Source organism: Lactuca sativa, chromosome 3 (assembly GCF_002870075.4).
Source record: "Lactuca sativa cultivar Salinas chromosome 3, Lsat_Salinas_v11, whole genome shotgun sequence".
Taxonomy (NCBI): domain Eukaryota; kingdom Viridiplantae; phylum Streptophyta; class Magnoliopsida; order Asterales; family Asteraceae; genus Lactuca; species Lactuca sativa.
Window position 1 is genome coordinate 300482483 of NC_056625.2, and position 20887 is coordinate 300503369.

The 20887-nt window shown below is 35.5% G+C and overlaps 1 protein-coding gene across 1 annotated transcript; it reads right to left on the reverse strand.

Annotated features, from left to right (window-relative positions):
- Positions 1-678: 678 nt before the first annotated feature.
- LOC111919027 (kinesin-like protein KIN-UB) lies at positions 679-12010 on the reverse strand. Its single transcript, XM_023914647.3, has 19 exons — positions 11619-12010; positions 10399-10499; positions 10154-10276; positions 9840-10025; positions 9413-9634; positions 8844-9000; positions 8468-8617; positions 8270-8358; positions 7245-7448; positions 5228-5350; positions 4628-4756; positions 4387-4518; positions 3937-4006; positions 3763-3855; positions 2646-2774; positions 2328-2453; positions 2076-2219; positions 1457-1585; positions 679-1033 (listed from the first exon to the last, which is right to left on the reverse strand). Exons 1-19 carry the CDS (start codon positions 11764-11766, stop codon positions 873-875), a joined length of 2616 nt encoding a protein of 871 aa, XP_023770415.1. The 5' UTR covers positions 11767-12010; the 3' UTR covers positions 679-872.
- Between the last annotated feature and the right edge of the window lie 8877 nt (positions 12011-20887).

The following is a 20887-nucleotide window of genomic DNA, read 5'->3' on the forward strand; positions in this document are numbered from 1 at the left end:
CACACAATACTTGCTAAAAACATTTGAACCTATATATATATATATATATATATATATATATATATATATATATATATATATATATATATCAAACTCAACCCCCCCCCCCCCCCCCCAACTACCCATCCACTGCCCACTAGACACCCTCCCTCATAAGATCATGAGTCATGACCATAAAGATTGTCGTCGGAAGAAATACTTAATTGATCTTTTATTTTGTTTTTTATTTTTTTTTAATATCTATTGTAATTTATTTTAGGGTTTGGCTAAAAAGACATCCCATATAGACACCCCAATTAATTTTTTAAATATTTTTATTGGATGAAATTACATTGTTTTCTGGAAAAACTGATTATAAACAATTAATTATTGGTTGACTTTTTAAAAAGTGGTCAATGGGGTGTCCAAGGGGTGTCTTATTAACAAGACCCTTTATTTTAATGTATGTCTATACTTTTAAAGTACACAAGTCCTAATTTACTTTTATATTTTTTTTCCGTATTTTACGTTTTACAGTCCACCGTGTCCCTATTACATTAGATATACTGCCAGAAGAACCCCAATCCACATGGGAACTAGATCTCCCGCAGTGCTCAAACCCTAGATCATTTATTTGGGCCCAAGGCATAACTGACAAGACATGTTTATCTGACCCAATTGGCTTAGGTTCGTATCAGATTTACCAACAGAAATCCACTAAATGGCTAAATTCACAATATGTTTATAAAACGGGTTTTTGTTATCCTATAAACAACACCGAACGTGAGGCAACCACAACAGAGTGGAATGATTCACGATCATTACAAAAATATGATATAATTTTAGTTCATTAATTAGGAGAAAAGCTAGAGCTCAGACACAGAATCGGCGAATCAGATCTCGACACGTAGGCGTCGGAGTTCGGAAGAGAAGATTTGACTGGAAGTCAAAGTTCGGCGCGCTAGAGCACGTATGTCATCACGGGAACAATCACGGGAGATCCGAACCAATTCCCATAGGGCACCTCCACTTACCATGTCTTTTGCATTTACTTCTGAAATTATAATAAAAAATATGTCGATTTTAGTTGCATTTTCATTTCTAAAGGGTCAATGGGTAAAATAATAATAATAAATAGCTAAAAAGAAAAAGTCAATAGTGTATGTAAGAAAGTTGCCTGTTCAAACAAAACACAAGTTCCTAAACCATTTTATCAATTAAAAAAAAGTAAATTACAAATTTGGTCCCTATAGTTTACCAAAAATCACAAGTTCGGTCCAAATTTTGTAAACGTCCCAATTTCATCCTTAAGGTTGCATTTTGTTGCGAACATGATCCATGACCCATATAAAATGACTTCAAATTTTGCACTGAATTTGTGATTTTGTGTAAAGTATAGGGACCAAATTTGTAATTTACTCTTAAAAATATTCTGTTGTATGGCTGAAAGGAAAGATTTGTAATGAAATAAACATACCATGTTGTGCTAAATGACAAAGTGCAAGCTCAATGTGGCGTCTAATTATTGATGCATCGTTGTTGGCATTTTGTACAATCCATGGAAGTGCTCCATCTTCTATCAACATAGACCGATTATTTTTGTTCCCTATAACACATTATAATCAGTTAAATATTTTTAGTGTTACGCATTATAGAATTAGAAACAAAAAAATAAACCACAAAATACAACTTGCAATTTTCATTCCTTCACTTTTAATGCCATAAGCCATATATGTCTGTAACATATTTACCATTGTTATCAGCAAATAAGTAAGACAGTAAATTTGGTCCACTACATTCTATCAATTGTTTCTATTTTACAGGTATTATAGATATTTGATAAGAAAGAAAAATATAAAAACACAAAACTTATTTTCATTATTTTGTTGGTTTAGAGCCACTTTAACGATTTTCTGTAGTGATTAACCCATTATACTTTTTTTGGACATATATACATATTTCGAACCACAACATACTTTCATCAATTTATGCATTTAGCCACTAAACTATTACTTTTTTATGATTACTATAATAACTGTTTGGTGGCTAAATCAATTTACCCATTGAAGAATTATTTACTTAAAGATTATTATTACCTTTGCTAGAAGTTCTGGACTCGCATTTTGCAAAATTTGCAACTCCACGTGCAACTTGAGAAAGAACATCCGGATGTCTTGACCTAACCATCCCCAACAAAGCCTTAATTCCACCTTCAGATCGCAACCGAGTTTGCAGTTTATCTGGAAATTGCAACCAAATACATACATTAAATAATTCCCATTAATGTCAAGAAATAGCAACCTATAGAAACAAAAAGGTAAATAGAAGTATGAAAATAAGCAGAGTACCATTTCCACATAGATTGGCAATAGCTCCAGCTACCATTCGTAGAGTCTGTGGATCTTCAGCATCAGCTGCAGTCATTGCCAATAGACTAATCCCACCTTGACCCATTATAAGTTCTTGATTAGCTTCTGTAAACACCACAAACAAATTAAAACATGCGAATTAGCAAAAATTCAACAACATTTTACCTAATCGTATATTGGTTTTATCCAACTTATTCATTTGTAAAAAGAGAACCATTAGAAATATGCCTGATTATAGAATGAAATATAATTACAAACAAAAAAAAATATGCAAATGAGAGAGAGAGAGAGAGAGACCATTCATGGCAAGATTTGCAATAGCACCAGCTGCTATTCTGCAAATAGTTTCATCAAAGCTTCTACTTCTAAGAAGTGCCAAAAGTGATGAGAGTCCACCAGCTTCAACTATTCTTTCCTGATTTGTATCTGCACATTCACAACATGAATGGACTTTTAAGTAAACTTTTAGGAATGATTAATTGAATTTGAATTTGGGTATACTGGAATCAGTTTTTATATCTAAAATCACCGTTTTGACTGTGTATAAATATAAAACCATTTTTCTATCTAAATTAACCTTGAAATGGGCATGCAAGAATTTTCTATTTGACAATGTAATAAATCAAAGGGCTAAGTGCAAGAAACAGCAACCTACCTTCTACTTTCATTTCTTTCTATTACATCACTGTACTTAAAAAAAATCCTTATCAAGGTATTGTACTTTGAAAATTCTACCCGATTACATCATTCTACTTCTAATTTTTACTTATTAAAACTTTAAATGTCAAAATTTTTACTCAATCAAGGCATAGCACTTCCAAAAAATTTCTATTTAGGACATTATACTATAAAAAAAGGGTCAATATTATAAAAGACCTTATATTTTGGGTTTTTTTCCAGATTAAACCTCCAACTTTACTTTTTCCCAGAAAAAGACCTTGCATTCTTTCCATTTTTTTCTGAAAAAACCTTCAACCTTTTAATTTTTTGCAAAATAACCCTCAATTTTTTGTTTTCCCAAAAAAACCCTCACATTTGACAAGTTTTTTCGGTAAAAAAACTGCTAAAAAGGCCAAATCAAAAAAATTAGAAAAATGCAACGTCTTTTTCATAAAAATATAAATAAATAAATAAATAAAATTGAGGTTTAATCCGGAAAAAACACAATTTATAATATCCGAAAAAATTAGAAAAATGTAAGGTACTTCTATGATATTAACCCTTAAAAAAACCTACCCAACTATAGCAGAGAAAACTGCTTTGTATTTAGATGAGACATTGCTATAATTGATAGATTTTTCAAAAGAAATAGAAGCATAATGCTATAATAAACAAATAAATGAAAGTACATTGCTATTTCTGGCATTTAACACTATATAGAAAACATGTGAAGAAGGTTACAGAAACTAATGACCTTCAGCTGCTAGATTTGCCACCACCTTCACTGCATGCAAGCGTACATTAGGATCTTCCGACTCTAGCAAAGACAATATTTTTTGCAATCCAACTGTGTAATTTGATTAAAAAATAAAAAAGTTAGAAGAATATAAGCCATCAGTTTTAGGTGATAATTGCAAATCCTGCATACCATGTTCGTGAAGATTGGCTATTGATGTTGTCTCCCCATTGCCTCGATCATCAATCTGAGAGTATCTAGACTGAAACAATGAAATAAAGAATTAGGTACAATACAACTTAATATAGCTCTAGCAATATACTTTCATCTTTTTGTGTATTATAGCATCTTACTTTCATTACCTTCTATTACAGCATTGTACTTTCAGTTGTTTAGTTATTATGGCGTACATTGAAAAATCTACTCAATTGTAATTTGTATTTGTAGCATGTACTTCCAACTTTTTTTTCTTTTTTAGGATTTTTACTTGAAAAGATGTACTCAATTATAGCAATGAGAATTGCTTTGTATATGGATGCCATTGCTATAGATGGATAGATCTTTCAAAGTATAACAAACAAATGAATGAAAGTGAAGTGTTATTTCTTGCATTTATCCATGTATTGAAAAGTAGCCACATACCTGACCAGAACCAAAAGAGAGTTGAGACAATCTACTTTGTAACATCAAAACCTCATCTTCCAGTTTCTGTTTCTGACGAGTCTCTTCGTCCAATAAATTTTGAAGCTTTACAACATCAGCATTTGCATCTGCCTAGTCCATGAGGATAATACGTGATGTAATACATATTCAATTGAAAAAAAAAAATTGAAGATTTAAAAAATATATATCTTATCCTAGTTGGGTATCATAAAAATCAGACCTCTGTAGGACAAAATTGTGAATTTCGAAGACTGTGAATCTCTTCTTCAGCCCGTTTCCGTAAAGAAATTTCTTTTTGAAGCATTGTCTTTAATTCTGTAACATCTTCATTGGCATGATCATTATTACCCTGGTCATATAAAGAAAGTGAGTAAGACTGATGAAAAAATGAATTTTGTAGAGCAAGAATTCTATGGATTCTTGAATTTAAACACAGCTGCATTGGTATGGATGAACACTTTTGGGTTAAATGAAAGAAATTACATCCTACATTCATTTCTTTCTATTATAGCAGTGTAGTTTGAAAATTTTAACTAATTACAGTAATATCATCTAACTACAAAGCAATTTCACTGCTCTTGATAAGAAAAAATTTGAAAATACAATGCTATAATTGGGTAGATATTTCAGAGTACAATGTGTTTGATAAGTTGATAAGAATAAGATTATGAGTATAATTTCGTAATAGAAATGGATGCAGGATGCTATAAACAATAAATGAAAGTAATCAAAATATGTTAATATTTCTTGCATTTAGCCCAAATTGTTGAAAAAAGAAATAGGGGAAGAACATAGATAAATTATGTCGGATTATGATTACCTCTGCACTGTGATTGCCATTACTGAAGCCATTGGTTCCACGTTTTGGTTGATTTTGCATCCACTTTTCCTCAAGCTTTTTAATTGATTCCATGTAGTCCATCTGGCATTTCATTTTCTCCCTCTACAACAACATACAACATTTTAAGAGGCTGCAGAAATGCTTAGAAAAGGTAACAAATGAAGTGTCTGTGTGATAAACAACACACTTCACTAGAGGGGCACTGGTTCTAGGATTCCTATGGAATTGGAATTCAAGATTCCATTCCATTGCATGTTCGGTGTCTAAATGGTCGGAGACCATTTGAATTTCATGTATGATGGATTGCACCATTCTCAGACCAACTCCAGTGGAGCACCAAAATACCATTTTGGTGTGAAAATTAACTCCACACATCACTTTACAGTTTACACCAAACTTGATTTTACACATAAATTGTTATATATTTAATGTAAAAGTTGGAAATTAATTTATGAAATATATCATTATAAAAATCTAATAGAGAGCTTTAAAATGAAGACGATATTAAATATTATATTTAAAATTATTGATATAAATTTTTAAGAGTTATCAACTTTTTTAACAATTTTTCATAACATAACTATTTCAGAAGTTAAAAAAAAAAACACTAATTATTTGTCATAATTGCTATGTTTTAATCTACCCTAATAAATAAGAATGATTTTGCCACATGTCATCTTCTCCTTCATTTTGCCACTTTTCATTTTTTAGATTTTTTTGAATTATTTAATATCCACTTGTCATTTTTATAGTTTTTTTCTTTTTTATCCAAATCTCGCCTATTAAATGCCACCTCATATTAATTAATTTTATAAATATATTAATTAATATACATAATAACTTTCTATTTTTGAATTCCTCTTTCTATTAATATATTAATTAATGTATATGTATATTAATGTAGATAATACATTTCATTTGTGAATTCATATTAATTAATTTTATTAGTATAGATTAATTAGGACCAAATTACATAAATAGTCCATGCGGTTTACCAAAAGGTCACAAACTCAATCATTACTTACTTTTTTATGAACATGGTCTTTGTGGTTATCAAAACTTTTTTTTAATAAACCCGTGTAATACACGGGTTTCACACCTAGTATAATAGTATAATAGTAACAAGGATACATTTATTATTATAATATTATATATATATATATGTGTGTGTGTGTGTGTGTGATTGTGTGTGTTTTGATTTTATGGTTCTAATGTGTGGTTGGAGTTGGAAAAAGATTTGGAGTCAAATATCACCATTTTGGTGTCATGTTTGGTGCTATGGCTGGAGTTGCTCTTAAGGGCGGGTGGAAGGAATTCAATTTCATTCTTCATTTTTTTGTTAAAAGACAAAAATAACTCTATTATATACATTGAAATGAACAAAAATTAAAAACTAAATCATACATTTACTATAAACAATTAAAATTTAGTTACAAAAGAAAACACAATTATTAAACTTTTATTATTGACTTCCATTTCATTTTCCTGTCAACCAAAAGCATGATAGATTCTATTCCTTTCAAAAACATTCTTCAAATGAAATTCCCCCTTGATCTAGATGAAGCATTACTAATTATACCAGCTATTTGGAGGCATACTTAAATTTAGGTTTAATGTCATAAATGGGTAACAAACATTTTTTTTTTCACAAAAAGCCATTGTTTTAAGAAAGTAATAGGGTAAGCAACTGGAACTTTGTGTTTACAAAATACCACTATTTAATGCTATTTTGTAAACAAAATCAAATATCTCGTTACGTATTTATGGTACTTGTTTAGTTGTTTAAAAACAATGGTGTTTTGTTAAAAAAATAGTCCGTTGCCCATTTGTGACAGGGACCAAACGCGTAACAAAAACAAACAGTGGGGACCTTCCGAGTTAAAAAAATAAGTTAGGGACCAAACACACAAATTACCCAAACCATAGGGACCATTCGTGTAATTTACTCTTTTTTAAAGGAAAAAAGTTACTTATAAACACATATATCGAAACTAACCTCCAATGCTTCTGTATAATTCATTTCAGCTTCAGATATACGTTGTTGTGCTTCTATTGCTGTCCTTTCAATCTCATCCTCAAATGCTTTCTGTTGTCTTTCGTTTTCTGCAATGAGTTTATCAATCTGTGTCTCAAGCTTTCTACACAAACTTTTGTAATCAAATTCCTCCTTTATTTTCAACATGTTCTCCACCTTCATAGCCTGGAATAAATTAAAAATGACAAAAGTTTACTATTTACTTCACAAGTAAAACAATCCATATTAGAGAAAATGCTTCTGTGAAAACTTGAACACTTGGACACAAGAGAGAGAGAGAGAGAGAGAGAGAGAGAGAGAGAGCACATGTAGTCTGGCTGAGGCTGTGTTTCTCTTTTTTTTTCCCATTAAGTGTTATTTAGATAAACGATGTTCAAAATTTATTTGAGAAAATCATAGCAAACATAGGGAAATGGAAGGAAAAATAAATAAGAGCAATTTCCATAAAAATTGGGACTTAATGAGAAAGCCACTTTTCCCTGACTTAGTCTATTAACTCGTTTTTCTCCATCAAGTCAATAAGAAATACCGATATAGCTTAGCGGATTAAGGGCTTGTTTCTTTTGTTCCCAATAAGTTATTTATAGGTACATGCTGAATGGATAAACTATGTGTAGAAGTAAGTATACACAGAGACTATTTCTTTATTCAGCTGGATGAAACAGTCTGAATGTGAGTAAATGACCATTTTACCCTCCTATCCCCATCAAGCCCATAATGTAAAAAAGAAAAGGCACCTAAAGCTCTCAGTTAAAAATATGTATAACTCAAAAAAAAAAAAAAAAAAAAGATGAAAAGTACAAAAGGTGAATACTCGTAACACTGTTTTTGAAATGAGTGGGACCTGATGCATGATTTTTTACTAACATATAGATTCTGGACAATGTGTCTGCAAATGGTCAGTGTTATGCAGAAAGAGTTACCAACAAAACAGGGAAAATTGTTTTCGTTTAAATTTTAAGGCCTTCAAAAGCTTAGTTACTCACCCTTTGTCCAAACAATATAGTACTTGAAGTTTCTGCACGATGACGTGGCGATGGGCCAACAGTTACAATTAATGATGTTCTTGCAGTGCCTGCAAATAGAAAAATCTTAGGGTTTCAGTACATAGTGTTCAAGTACAAATATGATATAAGTTATAAACGGAATAAGTAAATAATTTGGATGTATTCTAAATAACTTGCCTCCAAATGAATCTTTAAGAAGCCTCGTCAGCTTAGAATCTCTAACAGGTACATGAGGGCTATTCTCTGCAAGAGCATTTATGCACTTCCCTAATGCACTTAATGAAAGATTTATAGATTTCGCTTCCTCTAATGTGTGTCCTTCACTTCCTGATATAGATGTAAGAAATCCAAACTATATACTATCAGAGGTCTGTTTAGTGTGTTTTAAATTTTTTATGCTTAAACTCGTAGTAAACTTCTAAAAACATAATTTTAAAAATATTAAAACTAGTTCAGCATCATTTTAAGTCTTTTTGTTGAGGTCATGTCATGTCAAGATAACTTCTTTTGGGTTTATAAGAATCCAAGAAGATAAGTGATACTTGATACACACCTGACTTATGAACGCGCTCAGAGCCTGCAAGATCTACAACAACTAATTTTCCTTTCCGAATAACTGGTGGCTTAGAATTACGGCTCATGTGGATAGAATGGTCATTTTCACTTGTGATCTCAGATTCCATATCCGTAACAGACCTCTTAATGTGCACCTGAAGTATTGTATCAAAAAAAGAGCAATACTTATCAACTTCTATATACATAGTAAACATCACATAAGGACAAACTGAGGGTGATAGCAATGTACTTTAATTTCTACCCATAATACCAACATACTTACATTTCTTCAACGATAATAGCAAAGAACGTTGTTTTACCCATAGTAGCAACATACTTACATTCTGTTACAAATATAGGCATTACTATTATGGGTGAAGAATTGCAAGTACATTGCTATTATGTGTAAGAAATTGTAAGACTATGGGTTGCATATTCCTATTATGGGTAAAAAATTGAAGTAGGTTGCTAGTATGGGTAAGGAAATGAAGTAGATTGCTATTATGGGTAGAAAATAAAGTACATATTGGTAGAAAGAGTAGCATATATGGGTTTCAGTTATTTTACCATGAGGATAGCATGACTACGGGAAGATTCGGTATTGAGTTTTGTATTGGCAGCAACTCGATGAGCTTCTCCAAGACGCAATAACTCCATGAAATCTTGGTGAGTTCGTATATCTACAAGAGTTGCAGCTGGAACTGAAACATCACCAGTTTTTGGATCTTCAACAATTGCAATGTTGTCATTTGATGGATTTAGGAGGTCTTGAATTGTCTCCATGTAAAGCTGCAGATATTTTATGAACAAATTTGATCAAAAGTAGAAACGTAAGGGGGTGTTTGGTTGGCAGAATGTTTGGAAGGAACGGAAATGGAATCTCAAGGAATCAGAACTTATTATAAAAATCAAGTATTTTTGCTTACTATAAAATATATGATAGGAATGGAATCTCAAGGAATCATAACTTATCACATGTTTATAACGTATTTACCTGCAAATATGAGATCATGACAGAATCAGAATCCCGGCTTATGTTAGCAAGTATATCTTCCATTGCACGGACCATGATCCCACGAGCTGATGTGTCTTCATCACCCAATCTTCCAAGAGTAAAAGTCTTCCCTGTGCCCGTTTGACCATAAGCCATCACTGTCCCATTATAACCATCTAAAACACTCTGAAATCAATGGGGTGTATTAATTACTACATGTTCAACTTTTAGCATACAATTATAAACAGAAAAAAACTGTTTAGGCATGTGAAATAAGACAAGTACTAAGTTATCATATGTATGATATCACCCACCTCCACTACAGGTTTGGCAACAACTTCATAAACACGCTTCTGTGATGCAGATTCAGTTAGCACTTCATCAAACTCATAAGTGTCTGAATCCCAATTGTTCTTTCGAAGTTTTAAGCGTTTAAACTGAGATTAAAAAAAAATGAAGATTTGCATTTGCTACAGTAAGTAATGATATAATTTAACGAAATTTAACTGGAAGAATGTAGTTAGGTGCTCCTAAGTTATAAGAAGTACAATTGTCACACCTCTGGTTGCAATTCCACACAATCAGCAAAATCAGCATCTGCCACCATCTCCTCAGCATTTTGAGGTCTCAATCTGACAGCAACTCGAACTCGACCAGAAACTACAACACCAATTCAAGATAACAAAATTAAATTGATTTTGTAGTTAGGGCATTAACCTACCCCAAACATGTTGGGAAAAAAGATTGTTGATGTTGAATAATCGTTGGTGCCTTGGTATTAACTAAGGTAAAACTTCTAAATTCTAAATTCTGATCAGCATTCAGAATCATCTAAAGAGTGTGATAGTTACTACATTGGGTCATTAACACTTTTGGCAAATGCCTAGGCTACCCAAGTCTTTATCCAGCAGCTCTGGATTGCAACACGAATATCAGCATTTATGGAATTTAAACCAACAAAATCCTGAATTTATTTTAAAATCTATCTAAAGAGTTAGGATACAAGTGCAGGCGTACTGGTATGATAAACAACTTGAAACTTTTAATAAGAATGGGATAAAAGTACAGTGAGAATAGTGCACATATTCCATAACATTCAACTACAATATGTACACACTACACAACACTACAACAGTTGTCAGTTAATCAAGTATAGGAATCATCATGCTATTCTACATCTTACATCTTGTAAAATATCCAAGTCCATAAGTCACATACTTACATGCATTTTGAATCTATTATAGAGCATCCCAAAATCTTCAAGTATGCAAACAGTAACACACATTTGACACCAAATATTCAAGTATTCTTCCTTCCTTGATAAAGCTTTCACATAGCCAGGGTTTATTATAATTTCACATTTTACTTTTCATCATCAAAAATAAGTTGTTCAAACGCTACATGTCTATATGATATAAATTTACTAATTGTCATATACAACTATCAGCAGTATTCATGAATCCTGGTCTAATAACAGAGCTAATTAAGTGCACTAATGCTACAATGCTGTTAAATAAGTGTCCAGGGGATAGAATGGGGATATAATGCATACGCTGTACAAATTAGTAGCTAAAAGTAATCCACAAACAACGTTCAGAATGCCTTATCTACTCAAACAGTTCATGGATCTCGCAGTAAAATATCACCACAGCTGCTAAAAACGGAACTATAAACAAATCTAACAGAAGAGTCCGTACATCACGAATAGTCTAAGAGATCAGCATTACGAAAATGAAAGCTGAACTCGAAAAAAAAAAGGCCAACACACCTAAAACTCACCTGAATCATCGAAACCAGCACTGGAGTTGCTACGACGAACAATAGAATTCTTCGATTTGAAGGAAGAAGATGTTCTGAGATTCGATGAACCAGTTGGTTGAGCACGATCCACCTTTACCGTCCCCCTCCCATTCCTATATGAAGCCATCGTACCAAATTCAAACTGAGCACCGCCACCGCCACCGCCTCTGCCGCTGCCGACGCCGATTACTTCATGTAAACCTATATGAGATTGAAATTTTGAAGTTACTCCCACTGTTTCACTTTCTCGAAGAGTGTGCTTGATCCTCGTATGCGGAGTTCAAACAAAAGGAGAGAATTGGGGCCCAGTTTTGCGGTGCGAGAAAGGGCGAATTGAAGAGGCAAAGTACAAAAGACTACACAGAGAGCGTTTGAAGTGTTTTAATTGTACATCGATGATACATAGTAGTCGGTAGATGCTCAAACAATTTTCATGGTGGTAAAAAGTAAAAACAATCTCGTGTTTGTTTGTGTGGGATTATCAGAAAGTTACATGACGTCTAACAAAGTAAATTACAAATCTGGTCCATGGGTTTGTCCAAATTCACACTATCGGTCCTAGTATTGATTCTGTAACATGGTTGGTCCCTATTGTTTGTATATTGTTGCACAAGTGGTCCCTAATCCATATGAAAATACCATCTTACCCTTTCTAATATTTTTTTCTTTTCCTTTTTACCCATTTATATATTTTAATAATTAAAAAAAATAGGAAAACCCACCCTGCCTACCTCTAACCTCTATCTCTCTACCATCGATCTCTAATCCTTCTTCACCCTCCACCATTGGATCGCCTCCTTATGTCATCTTCTCTACATTGAAACCAACAACAATTATAACATTCTAAATATCATGATAAAAATTTTCATTTTTCATTTAGATAAACTCATTGTTTTCATAAAACCCAAGACACAAAATATAAGTGTCAAATACAAACATCTCAAAATCAGAGTATCCAAAACAGGCGAAAATCAAAATTGTTGAGGATGTGTAATACCAAGTTTTTGCATTTCCTAATCATTTGAAGTACATGAAACAAAAAATCACAACTATAAGCCCAAGCTTAGTGGGTTTTCCAAAATACCCAACATAACGGAAATACAATTACAATTCATGCATATAGGGTTTGTTGGCCCATAACCTAAACCCAACCATCCTGAATTTGTTGACCTAGAGTCTCAACCCAACCATCTGGTTTTGTTGTCATGTAGTCTCAACCCAACCATACGGGTTTGTTGGTCCACCGCACGGAGCAGTACCTCAACCTAACCATCCAGGTTTGTTGGTTTTCCACCTCAACCCAACCATCCAAATATGTCGACATATGAAATTATCAATTAATCATATAATGATCCTACATTAAATACATAACATAACAAATGGGTCGGCCTTGATGTCTTTAAACCATAAACATAGTGAGAAAACTCACCTAAAAACCAAGATGATAGCTGAAAGAACGTAACTCCAAGTATCGACTCTACATGTCACCTATATAGTAAAAGAAGGACCAATTCTCAATCCACAACTCAAATACTACCCAAATTACCCTAGATAACCTAAACTCAAACTTGGTAAAAGTGAACGGCCAGCGATCAAAAGTCAACCTCCCACTAGTCGTCATGATATGGCCATCCTTGGCCACGCCATAGCCCCTAAAAGATAAAACAGACGAGCCTCACCCCAGTCAAAATCTCGTGGCGACTTAAGGCCAAGCCATGGGTACTGGGTTCCTAACAGTTTAACAGGTTAAGTCGATTTCTTCAATTATAAGGGCTCCAAAGCTCAGATCTTGTCCATTATATGGTCTAAGTGGATAAAGCTTTCAACTTTATCCCTTTAGACTCTCCAAGAGATAGAGATCTCACTCCTAGATCCAAAAAAGGGCAAAACACAACATGGCTTAAATCAATAAGCGCTTAATCTTGAAGACCTCTAGTCCAGCACTCCCAGAAAGGTTTCTAGCATCATAAATAACATAAAAATCCATGATTTTCTGACATGCATGTCCGATGCATGTCTTGAACTCTTATTAGGTCAAAATGAGGGTTTATGGCCAAAAAATAAAGCATGACACCAAAACTTATTGGTAATCCAGATCCAAAGCACCAAATACTTCAAATATGACATCCCGAAATTTAGGTCAAAGACTGTGAACGGACAAGTTATAGTAAATCTTTTTTGTAATCAGACTCATTGAGTTTTAGTTCATCTTATGTAAAATAAATGAGTTCATTTCAACTATTATAAGATATGTGATGGTATCTTACTTCCAAATATGTAAACTGTCAAACGAATCAAACAACTTAAACTACAACCCTAGTTAATACGTCTGAAAAACTGAAATTTTGTATTAAGCAGTCATGAGCAAAGCAAACATTCTAGTCACGTAGTACATGTTTCTCTGTTTCCAAAAATATAAAGAACGTCCAAAACGGAGTTCGTATGCAAAAGATACGACCGTTTTAAGAAACCAAACCAGTATAATACTGATTTTCTTAAAACTACAAAAACCGTTTCCATCCATTGAGGGACTTGCACACCTCAGAACAGTATACTGGAGTTCAAGTTTGTCTGCGTTCCTGGAATCACCATGACCGAAACAATAAATTGGCACATTGTAATGATTTTTTTTTACATATCAAGATCTATTAACATAAAAATTGTGTGCAACAATGTATATATATATATATATATATATATATATATATATGAGACAGGTTTTATGGTCAAATGAAAAAATATGTTTATTAGAATTATTGTAAAATATACATGATGTGCTAAAAATTACCCAATAGTTTTAAATTTATAAACTAACGAACTTAACTATCTAAAATGCACCTAGGCAGTGTACCTAGTCGGATTATAGTATAGTAAAGTAAGTTGGGGTTGAACACAGGGAACAAATTTAATTAACTAAAATAATTACTCTAAATTAATCTAAAATCAAACAATAATTAAAAAAGTTTTTATATGATTTGCAAGTTCAGACAAACTTAAACACTAAAAAAACGGTTGTAATCAATATATTAAAAACACTTTCATTTAGTTTCAAATCCATCTTTTTCCTATGGTTAGCTCATATTTATGGATTAATAAAGTTGGTTACCAATTTATGTAACATCCATAAAAATCATGCCAAACTTAAACTTTTTTGTAACACCGTAAAAATTAAAGCAATTTTTCACATTTTCAAAACACATTGTTCGTTCACAATTATTAATAAAATCTCATTGTATCATAACTTGGTTCCACAAAACATTTCCCAAAATCGAATTACATAAATCTCCATGTGTGTGTACGAATCATGTCGGCGCCTTCCCGCGCTCTTCACTAGTACCTGAAACACATAACACAAAACAATGTAAGCAAGAAGCTTAGTGAGTTCCCCAAAATACCACTCCAACATACATTAGCCACTCAAGGCTATAACTCCGCTGACCCTCTGGTCAGTGTGTCTCAGTGGGACCCTCCAGTCCCAACTCTCTCTGTGGGCCCTCTAGCCCTAACTTTATGGACCCACTGGTCCTAACTCTGGAAACTCTGAATCATGCATATCACATATCACAATAACACATAAATAACATACAATATACTAGCACATAGCTCTGTTACCACTCTAGGTAATGTATAGCGAGAAGACTCACCTCGGATGTCTCGGTAAATCTCTGACTCGGTAGAAATATGGTCTAGCCTCCGCCTAATCACATGAAGTAAATACTCTCATAAATATAACTCTCGAGACTAGACTCAACCCTCTCTTGGCATCCTCATAAGGGTAGAAGACCATTTTACCCCTCTCTTGACACAAAGACCCCATTGCTGACCAAATCCTCAAAGTCAACAAAGTCAACAGTCAAACTTTGACCCGACTCGCTGAGTGCACTTGGGTGACTCGGCGAGTCTACGCGTGTCCACTATCCCTCTAGTCTCGCATGACACGTCGAGTCTTTCCCCTGCTCGACGGGTTACACCTGGCATGAATCGCGAGGCCACCCCGACTCAACTCGCCGAGTCCCATTATGAACTCGGCGAGTTCCGCCTTGAACTCCAGTCCTCTAATTCCCTCTGACTCACCGAGTCATTCCCCCAACTCGGCAAGTACTCACTGAGTGAACTATAGGAAACCCTAGCCCTACTCGCCGAGTCTGTTCTTGGGACTCGACGAGTCTACGCCATACTCAAGCTCAAATGACCTCCTGAGGTCAGATCCATTCCTCTAATCCATAGACCTGGCCTCCTTAGGCAATATAAACACGTAAAGTTTGGATCTTGATGCCCATGCAAAGATCCAATGGCTCTATTTGAAGAAATGGCCTCAAAATGTCACCCTAAGCTCATATTATCCAATGTCACCCCATAAAAATCAGGGAGTTAAGGTCTTTGGACCTCTTTGGATCCAGATTCGCAGCCTCAACACAAGAAGGGACCAATTGCACCATCAATCACACTAAATGGGCTAAAAACCCTAACTCTCAAGGATTAACACCCAAAACTGAAGAAGGATCGAATATATACCTCAATATAAAGTTCTTAGGCTCTGAAATCCACATAATAGTGCCTTGTTTAGCTCCCTCTTGCCTTGGTCACCTTCTTCTTGCAAAAACACCCACACAAGGATCAAAAATGGCCTCTCCTTCCTCACAAACGCTCTAGATTGCTTAGGGTTTCACTTAGGGGTCTGGTAGCTGCAATTGGTGGCTATAAGCCCCTTTAAATAGGCCTCAAACCCCAGGGATTAGGGTTTCATTAAACAGCGCGGACTCGCCGAGTACGATCATTAACCCGGATGGAATCCGCGACTCTACTCGGCGAGTCTAAGCGTCAACTCGCCGAGTCCCTCCAAAATCTCAAAAATAAATGAATAAATAATGTACCTGGAAATCTAGATGTTATAATTTTAAAACATTTTCAAAATCAACGAGTATTACAAAACTTGTTTTCAAAATATTATAATGTCAGAGTTGATGGGTTTGAGCCATAAGAACTTTCCTATGTGCAAATGCAAACCCTAATGCTTGGATCTAGGTTTCTCTAATTGAACATGCAATGTATCCAAACAATTGAATCATATCATATATAAAACAGATCTAGAATAATACCTTAAGTTGCTTGCTTGAAACTTCTTGTTCTTGGAGCTTAGAGTCACAATTGTCACTCCTCTAATGGCTTACAAACACCAACTAGCAAGAGGATGATCTTGAGAGAGAGAAGAGGGTAAGAAATCGGCTCTAGGGTTTCTTGCCTTTCATGAATGCCGATTTCTCTCACCCAAGGGATCTATTTATACTATGAGCTACTAGGGTTTCACCCTTAACCCTAATTGAATAACTTAGGCCCTAAGCAATCCAAAGATCCTCCTAGATATTAGGCTTGGACGATTTTAAGGTCTCCCAACCCTAAAATTCGTCCACCCTTATATCCATAAGGATACATAGCCCAAAACACAACTATCACACATTTGACAGTTTATGCCCTTTATTCAATTAATCTCTTTAAGTCACCAAATCAATTCTCAATTAATTTATGACTTATATCAATCAAATAACATTATTATTCCTTTAATATATTACTATCATAATATATTAACAATAATATCTCTTCTCTCTAAACAAATCATTCTGTCAAGTTGCTATGGTGAAGGCAACCCAAAAGGACCATGCACAACCGGGTCAAGTACTTAGCAAATATAGTTACAACCTTAGACACTAATCCAACAAGAGTATCCCATAATCAAACATAAAAATCATGAAATATGAGGAGTTGTACGATCACGCCTTCGCCTTCTCGCGATCATCAGAGGTACCTGAAACATAATCAACAATTGTAAGCCTGAAGCTTAGTGAGTTCCCCCAAAATAACAACGACATACAAATATAACCATATCATATAAACAAATACAACATGCATAATTAGCCAATAGTTTGACTGGACCGCCTCACATGCCATCAGTCTATCTGGACCGCTCTCTGAGCCTTTGGCACGTCTAGACCGCCTCTCAGGGTATTCAGCCTATCCGGACCGCTCGCTGGGTCTTCGGCCTGACTATATGCCCTCACGAGTCTTCAGTTTATTCAGTCTGCCCTGAGTATCTTGGCCTACAGCAAAAAGCAGGATCTGCTTCAACCCAATCCCCCAAACCAACAAACATGTGCACATACATATAAACAAATAGTCATGCGGATCTACCAGATCACTAACATAACAACCATCCTATAACCAGGATATTGATTTAACCGATCTCTTAACATAGCAAACATCCTATAACTAGGATACTGATCTAACCGATCACTAGCGAAGCAACCATCTTATAACCAAGATACTGATCTAACCAATCTCTAACATAGCAACCATCATATAACCAGGATACATATCATAAAGCATAACGTGCAATAAACCCGGATACAAGTCCGAAAAGGGCCAGCATTGGTGCCTTCGACCCTGTTAGTATAGTGAGGACAACTCACCTCTCAAGTAGCTCGGAATGATAATAATAACCCCATAAGTCAACCTGGTCAACCCTTGGTCAAAGTCAAAGTCAACAGTCAAGGTCAACAGTTCATGTTGACCCAACTCGTCGAGTGCAGCTCACTGACTCGTCGATTCCTTCCAGAACTCGAGGAATCGTGAAGGTCCTAGTTGACTCGTCGAGTTCCCAGGCAACTCGTCGAGTTCATGCATGTCCAGTTATCGGGAAAACCCTAACTGACTCGTCGAGTCGTCTCGTTGACTCGCCGAGTTCATGCAGAAACCCTCACATGCTAATCTTCATCGGATTCGCCGAGTTGGCCATGCACTCGTTGATTCCCTTCAGTCCTTTCTCCATTCAGATGTTTATAAGCCACCCCAAAGCTCCATACTGCAGATCTAAGTTCCTACAGCATACTTCCTACGTAAAGTTGCAAACTTTACGTACATGCAAGGTTCTAATGGTCAAAATCAATTTAAAGAAGAGGTTCTAGGTGAGGAAAAGGCATTATCTTGCTAAAGGCTGAAACTTTATGACCATAAGGGCCAAGATGAGCCTAGATCTAAAGTTGCAACTTCAGATCATGCCCAATACCCGAAATGAACCAACATGCTAAAATAGCCCTAATCTCAAGCATGGAGAGATTTAGCTAGAAGGAAGTCAAGGTAACGACTTGTTACCTTCAAAATGATGCCAAGATGAAGTAGATACTGGATCCACATGCTTCTCTTCATCCCAATCCGCTAGCTCCTCAAATCTATTCAAAGAATGCACCAATAAAGCACTTTTAGCCTCACAATACGCAAGAACAAGATCTAAACTGGTTGTAACACCGAAATTTTCAAAACAAAATTTTCATTTAAAGTTCGCTTATTTCTTTAACACATTTCATAAAAATCTCATTTTTATTTAAATTACAAATCGTGACCCTTTTGTTCAATCAATTAATAAACCAGGATCCTCCAAAACAAACGCTTCCTCTGGTGTGTACAATCGAGCCGGTGCCGTCCTGTGATTATGAGGAAACCTGAAACACATAACACAAAACACTATAAGCACGAAGCTTGGTGAGTTCCCCAAAATACCACTCTAACACATATTAGCCACTCAATGCTATAACTCTATTGACCTTCTGGTCAGTGTGTCTCAGTGGGACCCTCCAGTCCCAACTCTCTATGGACCCTTTGGCCTAACTCTATGGACCCAAAGGTCCTAACTCTGGTAACTCTGATCATGCATATCACATATCACAATAAATCTCATAACATAAATAACATATAAATACACTGGCACATAACTCTAATCCTAACTCTATGGACCCTCTGGTCCTAGCTCTATGGACCTTCCGGTCCTAACTCTGATATACACACAACATAAATCACATAGAAATAATGCAGTGCCACATATCGCATAGATAGCATACAATAACTTTGTCACATAACTCTGGTACCACTCTAAGTAAAGTATAATGAGAAGACTCACCTCAGATGTCTCTGTTAATCTCGCACGCGGATACACTGACCTAGCCTCTGCCTAAATACATAAACAATTATCTCAATCAATAACGACTTTCCAGGCTAGACTAATCCTTTCTGTGTCCTCTAAGAAGGATAAAAGACCATTTTACCCAACAAGTGGTCCACATGACCAATTGTTGACCAAACCCTAAAAGTCAACAAAAGCCAACTCAAGTCAACGGCCAACACTGACCAGACTCGTCGAGTACACAAGGGTGACTCGGCAAGTCCATGCATGTATTTTGACTCTTCCACGACCTCACTCGACTCGTCGAGTGAACCTTCCACTCGACGGGTTTCCATTGGATTCAAATCGTGGGCAACCCGACTCGACTCGTCGAGTCTCCCCATGAACTTGGCGAGTTGCTCCCATGCCAACACTCATCTGACCTTCTGAGGTCAGATCGGTTCCTCTAATCCATAGATCTGGCTTCCCTACGACCAATAACCACATAAAGGTCAAGGCTTGACATACATGCAAAGCTCACAAGGCTTTCCTTGGAGAAACGGCTCCAAGAATGGCATCAAAGTCTCATTCTCTCCATGAATCAACATAAAGCATATAAAATAAGGCCCTATGGACCTCTATGGGTCCAGATCTGGGATCTCTCACACAAAGGGACCCTATACTCATCACTATAAGCCATAGGAAGGTGTAAAAACCCTAAAATCATCAATCTCACCCAAAACAGAAAAGGGAAAACGATTTGATACCTCTACAATGAAGATATAAGCTCAGTAACTCTGAGTCAACAACTCCCTTGACCTCCCCTTGCTGGAAATGACTTCTCCCTTGCAAAATCACACCAAGAAATGCTTAGAATGGCTTTATCTCTCTCACCCTTCGCTCCAGCTCTCTAGGGTACCTCTCTCTAGACTGGTAGCCGCACAAGAGGGCTATAAGGTCCTTTAAATAGGTCTCAAACCCGGGCAATTAGGGTTTTCCTTAACAGCACTGACTCGGCGAGTCCAGATACCCGACTCGTCGAGTCCCTTCATTAAAGAGATCACCGAGTCGCGATCCTACTCGACGAGTTGAGGCATCAACTCGCCGATTCTCTTCATATTTCAATATAAAATACTCAAATTTCCTTTCCTGGATATCCAGATGTTACACTGGTTAGGGTTTCTCTCAGCCGTCAAGGGGATGGTGAAAGATTGGAGGTAGGGACTTAAGGTCCTTTAAATAGGGTGCAAACCCTAAAAATTAGGGCTTCATCCTCCAGCTCCAACTCGTCGACTTGTGTCCTCCAACTCGTTGAGTT